The sequence below is a fragment of the Muscardinus avellanarius genome, assembly GCF_963383645.1.
Source record: "Muscardinus avellanarius genome assembly, chromosome: 19".
Lineage (NCBI taxonomy): Eukaryota > Metazoa > Chordata > Mammalia > Rodentia > Gliridae > Muscardinus > Muscardinus avellanarius.
In genome coordinates, this window is record NC_137805.1 from 38,275,615 (window position 1) to 38,286,422 (window position 10,808).

At 44.8% G+C, this 10,808-nt stretch overlaps 1 protein-coding gene across 4 annotated transcripts in view; it reads right to left on the minus strand.

The window, feature by feature from the left end:
- TOP1 (DNA topoisomerase I) overlaps positions 1-7,749 on the minus strand; it is a gene marked incomplete at both ends in the record, with an annotated part of 100,062 nt that extends 92,313 nt beyond the window's left edge. For all 4 annotated transcript variants that reach the window (XM_080716147.1, XM_080716146.1, XM_080716145.1 and 1 more), the window contains 2 exons: positions 7,389-7,413; positions 7,717-7,749. In XM_080716147.1, coding sequence (XP_080572273.1) covers positions 7,389-7,413; positions 7,717-7,749 — 58 coding nt within the window. The remainder of the gene's footprint in view (positions 1-7,388; positions 7,414-7,716) is intronic.
- Between the last annotated feature and the right edge of the window lie 3,059 nt (positions 7,750-10,808).

The following is a 10,808-nucleotide window of genomic DNA, read 5'->3' on the forward strand; positions in this document are numbered from 1 at the left end:
ACAGGGTCTCATTAAGTTGCTGAGGGCCTCACTAAGTAGGGGAGGCTGGCTTCGAACCTGTGCGATCCTCCTGTCTCAGCCTCCCAAGTGCAGGGATTACAAGCATGCGCCACCACGCCCGGCTGCACTATTAATCTTAAAGACTGTTAAATTAAAAGACTCAGAGGAGCCAGGCATGTTAGGATCCTTCTTAAATATACAGAATAAAAATTACATACTCCAAGAATGGTGGAATATACCTATAATCCAACTACTGGGGACATTAAGACAGTAAGACTGAAGAGTTAAGAGGCCATCCATCCTGGGCAACTTAGTAAGACCCTGTCTCAAACACAAACATTAAAAATGTGGTGGCGTGGTGGCACACGCTTTAATCCCCGCGCTTGGGAGGCAGAGACAGGAGGATTGCACAGGTTCAAAGCCAGCGCATGCACTTAGGAGACCCTGTTTCCAAATAAAAATGTAACAATAGGTCTGGGAGTGTAGCCCGGAGGGAGAAGGGCTTCCAGGAACCCCAGTACCACAAAAAAAAAAAAGAAAGAAAACACACACACACACACACACACACAGAGTATATATATAGCCAGCACCCCTGCTCCCAAGATCATGTTCATATATACCTATCTGCTGTTTTATCTCCTATAACACTACCAAAATACCACTAATATCTGATGGACATTCTGCTTAAGGCTTCTCCCGCCTAATCAAGCCTTGACTGGTGTGCCACCCTCCACCCTTCTGCAACCCCATCACCATGCGCAGGCCCCATGCTATCAGCACAGTGCACACTGCCGATACAGAAGAGAGGCAGGGGGCAGGGAGAAGTGGGGTTGACAAAATGCTATTACTTCAAACTGATGGCCTCTATTTTTTATTTCCTACTTCAATATTGATCTGAAGCCATGTGAATAGAAAGATGCTTTTCAAACTTCAGATTTATAAGGAAAAGGCAAAGGGATATTACAGTTCTAACACATTCTGAAAGCTTCCCTTAAACATATTATTTTTCTTTTTTCTTAATACTGGGGATTAGTCCAGGGATGTTCTACTACTCAACCTCTGAACTACACCTTATCCTTTATTTTCTTCTTTTGAAACAGGGTCTCACTAAATTGTTGAGGCTGGCCTCAAACCTGTGATTCTCCTCTCAGCCTCCCATGTATGGAGATTACAAGCATGCAATAACATGCCTGTCAAAGTACTTCATGTTTTACAGAATAGATTGGAAGTTCTCCAATCCTAAACATTTCACCTTAAGAGGCTGAATTCCCAACTGCTTGTCCAAATGCCCTTATTATGCAAAGTTAATAGTTTCAAAATATTAAGGGACAGATAATCTAAGCTACGGGATACAAAATTCACTCAACTGACTCACTTCCAAATGCAATGGAAGAACTTTATTTTTACTGTTCTTTCAAGAGGGTTTTTTTTTAAACCTCAGGGTCTTACATCAAATACTTATTTCAAACATTTCCATAGCCTTATTCAAAGCAATTACATCCAAATTCATTTTTTTCCAAGTGAATCTAGAAATTTATTAAGAATTCAACAAAGCTGGGCATGGTGGCGCACACTTGTCATCCCAGCATTTGGGAGGCTGAGACAGAAGGATCGTAGTTCGTGGCCAGCCTCAGATACTTAGTGAGGTCCTTGCAACTCAGTGAGACTCTGTTTCAAAATAAATAAAAAAATAGGGCTGGGAGTGTAGCTCGGAGGTAGAATGCCCCTGGGTTCCATCCCCAGTACTGAAAAAAAAAAAAAAAAGAAAGAAAGAAAGAAAAGAAAGAATTCAACATAATTTCATAAGGGAAGGATACAATCCCTCTTTTGGGGAAATAACTTTGAGTTTGAAAAAAATGTTTTATTTGGCAATAAAAGTATGGCAAGGATGTCGAGGCCTTTAATAGTACATACTCGTTTATGCCCAACTAATATGAAACAACACAATTTTGTTGTCTCCTAAAATTACATATATATCCAGAAAGAACATGATTTCTCATACCGTTTGCAGCAGAGGACAACTTACTATAATTAATATTACAACAAAGATTTTTCTAATACATTTATAAATTCAAAAGGCAGACAATTTTTGTGCCTCCCTAACCCACACATGCATGAAAACCAAACAATCTTAAAGCCTAATTTTGGAATATAAGACCTAGACATGTTAGTTAAGACCTCCTGGCGCACACATAAATAGGTTATTAATTCACTATGATCCAAACAAATGTGTGAATCTCTTTCAAACTTACAATTCCCCAATTTTATGCTGAAAAGTAAGAAAAAAGTCAGACTCAATATACTTCTTGCATCTACTGGATAAAATGAGATTTGAGTCAGGCATGGTGGCGCACGCTTGTAATCCCAGTGCTCGGGAGGCTGAGACAGGAGGATCACACAGGTTTGAAGCCAGCCTCAGCAACTTAGTGAGACCCTATTTCCAAATAAATATAAAAAATAGGTCTGGGAGTATAGCCTGGAGGTAGAGAAGCCCCTGGGCTCCACCCCGAGTATCACACACACAAAAATAAATAAATAAATAAATAAATAAATAAATAAATAAATAAATAAATAAATAAATAAAAAAAATGAGAGTTGGAGCCTGACTCTGGATTCCTATTTTCTACTATACTCTACTTACCAAAGAAAAGTAGGAGTTGGCATTAGTTAGCAATGTTATCGAATTTTTATTTTTACACCATGAGTCTTTTCTGATTTCTTTATATACTCTTTGATTTTCTTGTGAGCCTAAAATTTGTTTGAGATCTGATATGCTGCAAGATTCCATCAGCTTAATAATTTTCTTTTTCTTTTTGGTAATAGGAATTGAGCTCAGAGGCATTCTTATCCAAACTACACCTTAGCCCTTTTTTTAAGATTTGTGTGTGTGTGTGTATGTAATATTGGGGATGGAATCCAGGGGCATTCTACCTGAACTACACCCCAGCCTTATTTTTTATTTTTATTTTTTTTAGTACTAGGAATGGAACCTAGGAGCGGTCTACCTCTGAGCTCCTCCCCCAGCCCAGTTTTTTAATTTTTTATCTTGAAACAAGGTCTCATTAAATTGTGGAGGGCCTCACTAAGTAGCTGAGGCTGGCCTCAAACCTACGATCCTCCTGTCTCAGTCTTCCCAAGTACTGGGGTTACAAGCGTGTGCCACCACACCAGGCAAATATTTTTATTTTTAAACAGGGTCTCACTCAGTTTTGAAGCTGGCTTCAAACTTGGATTCTCCTGTTTCAGACTACCAAGTACTGGTATTACAAATGTGTACCACCACACCTGGCTACAGCTTACAAATTTTAAAAAAGTCCTTCAAGGAGTTCAGCTGCAATGTATACAAAGATTACACTGAAGCCTAGTGCTTAAGTATATCTAGACTGAGTCTGAAGATGTTCCAGATTTCATATGGAGACGTCATCAATTTTCAGCTTAAAAAAATGTGATGAGAATTTTCTTTTTTTTTCTCCTTCCTTCCTTCCTTTCTTCTTCTTCTTCTTCTTTTTTTTTTTTTTTTTTTTTTTTGTGGTACTGGGGGTGGAAGCTAGGGGCCTTCTACCTCCAGGCTACACTTCCAGACCTATTTTATATATTATTTGGAAACAGGGTCTCTTAAGCCAGCAAGCCACCTGGCAATGATGAGAATTTTCAAAGAGCCACATCACCAGTCTTCCTATTGTCTACTCCAACTCGTACTCAATAGCACAGAAGTATAACTATCTGTTAGCACTAGGAACAATTGATTACCCTCATCCAATTTGAATCCATTAAGCTAATCAGAATCAACATGATATCAAATCTATAACATGCTAGAGTCGAGTATTCTAATTTGCTGAAGGGATATATGTAGGGGCAAACCCCCACAATTTGAGAGTAATAGGCAAAACTTCAAGTTCTTTTCTTTTTTCTTTTTTGGTACAAGGGATGGAACCCAGGGGCATTCTACCTCCAAGCTACACTTCCAGCCTTATTTTTTTATTCTTTATTTTGACACAGGGTCTCACTGAGTTACAAAGGGCTTCACTAAGTAGCTGAGGCTGTCCTTGAACTGTGATACTCCTGTCTCAGCCTCCCAAATGCTGGGATTATAAGCATGCGCCACCATGGCCAGCTCTTCAAGTTCTTAAAACAAAAACAAAAAAATCACTAGTACCCCTAACCTGATGTTATCAACTTTACAGACAACTCTACAGCCTGAACGTACAGTCCTATAATAATAACTCAGCCCCACTATAGTTAATGCTACCATTATTTACAAAGGAAGTCTTTTCACTTAGGTAAGAGGTTACGATTTCTGCCCCTGAGATTCCTACATCATTGTCAATATTTTAAGTATAAGTGCATTTCACAAAGAACAGTTCCCAGAATGAGCATGAACCAAATGTTCTAAATTCTACAAACAGCTATAATTTTAAATATTGTAAAATGAGCTCGAAAGAGAGAAAAAACTTCATCTTAGGTGATCAAAGCAAGCAAAAAAGGGATGTGTGTGTATTTATTTATTTATTTATTTTTATTGCAGTACTGGAAATGGAACCCAGGGGCATTCTACCTCCATGCTACACCCCAGCCCTATTTTTTTTTTTAATTTTTTATTTTGAAACAGGGTCTCATTGAGTTGCAAAGGGCCTAAGTAGTAGCTGAGGCTGTCTTCAAACTGTGATCCTCCTGTCTTAGCGTCCCAAAAGCTGAAATTACGCCCACGCCCAGAGGGATATGTAATTTTAAAATATGAATGAACCTGCCCAGTTAATCTGTAAAATGGGTCAGATCTACTTAAAATCATGCTTAAGCAAATATCTTAAAGATCAATAATGTTATGTTTGAGTATACGGATTTGTTTTTTAAAAATTAACTTTCATAATTATAAAAACCAATCACTAGTAAACAATATATTACTTGATTGAGCAAGTACACAATTACTAATACCACAGGTTCCAGACAATATTCACTAAGAAAACTATTCCAATGTTAGACACCTTTATGGTGGTAGGAAGATAGTCAAATGTGCTTTTACCTTTGAAGGAGCAGACTTAAGATAAAAAGCAAATGAAAAACTATCAAATCCTCCCCTCTCTCTTCTTTCTGCTCTGTCATAAGAGATATGCAGCTTTTAACTTCTTCATACTACTATCAGTGCTGACTTTGAAGTGCACAAGTCATTGCCCTTGGGCAAGCTATTAAATCAAACTGAGGCCTCAGTTTTTTCACCTATAAAATAAAGACAACAGTACCAAACTCATAAGGGTCCTTGGAAGGATTAAATCCTAACGAAAAAGATGAGATCTATACCTGACAGACAGTAAACATGTTCTAAAACATAGGCAGTTTCAGTCTCTATAAAGATGGCAGTAAAGATTAATAACCTACAGAGCCCAGAAATCACTCACATGTTCAATAGTTCCTTTGAACAAATCTAGGTTTGAACTATTACATTTCTTATGAAGAAAAAAGGCTAAACTTTGTTTCATTACTACATACATTACATACTCAGCTCAGCTTACAAGTCATAAAAACACTTCTAAAGGACTTATTACATCCTAACTTCCCACATCCTTTCTGTGCCTCCATATCCCAACGAAGTATTAGCTATACTCTTAGTGGTTTTCTAAGCTGCAGGGGCCTCACCTCCCTCTTTTAAAAGCCTGACAGGTCAACATACTTAAGAAACAATTCAATCCCTGACAATTCTCGGCACCTAGTATTGCACAACACTCTGCTCAGAGTCACCTCTGAGAAATTTCCCCACCTCCAGACAAAATTAAGTCCCTTATGCTCCCAAAGCACAGTTACACATATGCCCCAGTACCTACCATATAATTATTAACTAATTATGTCTCCCCCAACAGACTGAATTGAGAGCAAGAGCACTGATGTGGTCATAGGTTCAGCTCTAGCACTAAGCACGGTGCTTGGCGCATAGTAAGTGCTCAAGAAATACTACCTTTAGACCAGATTCTCGCCTAATTCAAAACCATCTCTTGCAGGATGTCCCACTTCAAAATCAAATACAAAGCTACTCTTCGTAGAGCAGGTTAACATGATGGACTGCTGATTACAACATCAGAAAACCTACTCATCAGCTTCTCCTATTGGAGAGGTTCCCGGAAGCCAAATTCAATTGAGAAGGATTATGTACCTTCAGAAAAAGTGGGAATTCCCAGCACACCACACAGGTATCTTCTCCTTCAACAAAATTTTCAGAAAGCCTACAAAGGTGAGCTTTTTTACTCAGGACTCATCCTTAGATAACTGAAGTGGAAATACTCAAAGAATAAATGCCTTGGTTTGCCTGAAAAGGGTTCAAAAGCATAAAGATGTGGAAAAATAAAGCTAACTCTTAATTCCTGGGGAAAAAGAAGTAACTTCTGAAGAGAATGAACAGGAAGCAGGGCTGGGTGCTGGCCACTCTTTGTTTCAATAAATAAAAATCTCTTTTTCCTTCCTACAGTCCAAAAGAAAAGGTCAACACACCACATCCAGACAAGATGCTCAACAACCTTTTCAACTAGTACATTGAACCTTTTCTCTGAAAACCTTAAGAGGTTAGAGACAAGCCTTGGGAGCCTCAGCTACAGTGAAAAGTTCTAGTCATTAATACTTTTTAAAAAATTGATATGCCCAAGTCCAACATCACACTAGGTGACATGTAGAAAACTTGCAAACTTTCTGAAGGGAGGTACCTTTCGGAACACAACTTGGGGAAAACAACTGAAATACAAACTCTCACAAAGAGTGGCTTTAGTTTTACAGCCATAATTCCCATCATAAACATCCAACCCCCCCCCACACACACACACACCTCTGAAATCAACAGTTGCCTACGGGAATCTTTCATTCTAGAAGAAAAGGAAACATAAAGCTGAAAGCGAATAACCTCCAAAATAAAGTTCTATTTGGGAAAAAAAAAACCGATAATAATTCAGTCTCCCATCCTCCCCTCTCTGGTGAGGTCTGTGATTTATATGGCTTTGCTCTACAGAAAGCTCTCTCTGGGCAGCTCAAGAAAGGAGGCGAGGGAGGGAGAGAAAGACACAGACACAGAAAGGAGAGGAGAAAAAGAAAATGGCGCAGAGACTAAGTCCCGACCGTCGACAAGGCGACTTTCCCGGGAGGAATCCGGGCCCGGAAAGGCTGTCCGAGGCCCGGTGGCAGGCGACCTGGGGTCTCCGTTGCCCCCTCTTCCGAGGGCTGCAATTTGGGGGCGCTGGGACCCCCGGAAAGGGGGTCTAGAGGCGGCCCGATGGGAACAATGGGGCCGGTGAGCGAGGAGCCGGGACTTAGTCTCTGGGACGCCATGTCTGTCCTCTGCCGGGCTCGGGCCGGGCGCGGGGGAGGCGGCGGGGCGGCTGGGGGGCCCGGGGCGGGGCGGGGGGCGCACTCACCATTCAATCGGAAATCCGCTTCGATCTGGAGAAAGAAAAGGAGGGAAGATGAAACAACAGGCACACGAAGCCCCCCGGGCGGCGCACGGACGAGCGCGCGCGGCCGGGGGCCGGGGCCCGGGCCCACCCCGCACCCGGGGACGCGGGGGCCCCGAACACGGCCCCCCGGGCGGCCATCCCCCCGCACCCTAACTTGGCGGCTGCGCCCGGGGCCGGCGAGCCCACCTCCTCGGGCGCGCGGCCCGTCGCCGGGGCCCGGGGCCTGTCAAAGCGGCCGGGCCGGGCCGGGCTGGATCGCGGAGGGCCGGGGCCGGGGCCGGGGCCGTACCTGCGAATCGTTGTGGAGATGGTCCCCACTCATGTCGGCCGGGGCTGCGAGCGCGGCGGCGGCGAGGCGGCGCGGGGGAGACGGGGACGGCGGGCCGGCCTGGGCGGGCGGGGGTCCGGGGGGCTCGCGGAGACGCGGGGAAGCGGCGGCGGCGGCGGGCCCGAGGCTCCCGGAACGGCCGAGGCGGCGACAGCGGCGGCGACGCTGACAGACTGCCGGGCAGGCGGCGAGAACCGAACCCAGCAGTTGTGTAACAGCCTAAGTTCGCATTTCGGCCAACTGCGCCTGCGCGGCCGCTTTTAAATGAGACGTCGGGCGACGTCAGCGCTCGCGGAAAGGGGCCGAGGGTTGGCCCGCCCCCTCGCGGCTCCCAACGCAGACTCCGCTCGGCCGCGCAAGCCCCGCCCCCGGCTCGCGCGCGCCGCTGCGATTTGCATAAAGAGCTGGCTCCTCCCCCGGCGGCCCACCCGGAGCACCCTTCCGTTCCTCGCGCGGCGCCCTTTCTCGGAACCCCAAACCTCCGCGCTAGGCAGTGCGCAGGCGCCGCCCGGACGCCGCCTCCGGACCCGAGCCAGTGGCGCGGCCACGTGGTGGGCCTTTAAAGGCCGGCGGGACCTATTCAGGCCGGGCAGAGCCGCTAGGTATCTTCTTCTTTTCCTCCGTGTTGGGGAAACGGGAAGCTGCAAATACCTGGGCCACGAGGACCCTCTTCTCCGTGCATCCCGCGTCCTGAACGTTTGGCTGCCCGAAGGGGAAGGGTCTTTGTCCAAGACCCCCAACTTCTGTATTATTTCATATCCGTTTCTTTGTTGTTGTACTGGCGATTGAACCCAAAGGCATTCTACCCCCGAGCTACGCCCGAGCCTTTTTTTTAAATTTTTCATTTTGAAACGGGCTCGCTAAGTTGTTAAAGGTCTTGTAAATTGCTGAGGCCTCAAACCTGTGATCCTTCTGTATCAACCTCCCAAGCACTGGGATTACAGACGAGCACCACTACCTCAGATTGACACCCACTTCTTTAAAAGTTATTTTAACTTCCAACCAACCACGGGCCCAGTTTAGCCCATTTCCAGCCGCATACAAGTAGCCCTGGGTCACAAGGGGACCAATTCCATCCGTTCTACAAATACTAAACGTTTACTATGAGCCAGGAATTGTGCTGTGGAAAGGGACTATGCAGTGGACCAAAGGGAACTGTTATCTCCGGATGGATACAACTAGTTCTACTCATGGCTGTACCCATAAGCACTTACTGGGAGGGAGAAGAGTGGGGGAAGAACTGGCGTTTATGGAGCATCTACCCTATGTTCTGCTCTGAATCCTCACAGTTGCCCTGTGAGGGTGCCTACTTTACACAAGTCAAGCTGAGAAAGACGTGACCTACAATCGCCTACCTGACATCCACACTTGAATGCCTCTCAGTCTCCTCCAGGGCTCAATTCCTCTCCACCCAGCAAGAAAATTCCAACCCTCGCATCTTCCTTTCCCTCATTTCTCCTGCAATTCTCCTATCACAGCCTCTCAAGTACTGGGATTTCATGCATGTGCCATCATGCCTGGCTCCCTCTCTGACTCTTGATACTTCAAACCAGAGACCCCACACTTTGGTCCTAGTACGTGAGAAGATTATTAGTAATGCATGATCAAACTTTTAAATTTTAACAGTTATCTATTTCAATGTGTGTGAGGGGGGGAATGTAATCACCATATCAAGTCCATGATGATAACTGTTTAGGATGAAAATAAAATAAATTGGATGATTGATTTAAATGCAAGCATCCAGAAATAGCACAGCCAGGGAATAGAAGACAAACTCCAGGGAGTTCAAAGGGAAAATGAATGAGGTTTGGAAAACACTGCCCTAAGTCAAGACTGCCCACTCGTGGACCATCCCATGCCCCATAAAAACAACTAACGGATGAGAGCTGACAGTAGAGGCTGTCTCCAAAGCATGTATTATGAACTGTGGATGAATTACAGATATTCCACCCAGAGGAGAGCTCTTTGCACAAACACATATGCCAGGATGATCTAAACTTAAACAGAGCCAGGTGCGGTGGTGCACACTTGCAATCCCAGTACCTGGGAGGCTAAGTCAGGAGATTCGCAGGTTCGCGGCTGGCCTCAGCAACTTAACAAGGCCCTTTGCAACTGAATGAGACCCTGTTTCAAAATTAAAAAATAAAATAGGACTGAGGGTATAGCATGAAGATAGAATGACCCTGGGTCCAGTCCCCAGTACTCTCCATCCCACATACACACAAAGAGTGCTGCGGTGCACAGTGTCTTCAAAACATCTGTATGTCCAGGAATTCTTTTCTCCAATCTGTCTCTTTGGAGTCACTCGATCTAGATGGCTACCCAAGATACAGGCTCATCCATTTACTTCTGACTCAACCATGCCCAACTCTGGCCTCCCCAAACTCAATACTGTAAGGTTTCTGGAAGGCTCCTGCTTTTCAGAGACCTTCCCCCAGACTTGCAAAGTTATTGAGGAGCAATGCACACAAATACGCAAAGGCATGCGGGCGCACGCGCATGTGTGTATGTGTGTGTGTGTGTGTGTGTGTGTGTGTGTGTGTGTTACTGACTGGGGGTGGAACCCAGGGGCTTTTCTACCTCCAGGCTATACTCCCAGACCTTATTTTTTATACTTTATTCGGAAACAGGGTCTCACTAAGTTGCTGAGAGCCTCACTAAGTAGCTGAGGCTGGCTTCGAACCTGCGCGATCCTCCTGTCTCAGCCTCCCAAGTGTTGGGATTACATCCGTGTGCCGCCACACCCGGCTTAAATGTGCAGTTTTGAGCCTCACAGTTGTTTGGACCAGGATGGGTACTTTGCCTAAACGGAGGCACTCAGGTTAAATTTCTTGAGACTTTAGAATAATTTGGCGGTTCTTTTTGTCAATAAATTTAGCCAGCCAAGTGTGGTAGCACACGATTGTAATACCAGTACTTGGGAGACCGAGACAGGAGGACTGCAGGTTCATGGCCAGCCTCAGCTACTTGGTGAGGCCCTCTGCAACTTAGTGAGACCCTGTTTCAAAATAAGAAGTAAAAAATAGGGCTGACCTTGTTTCAAAATAGAGTAA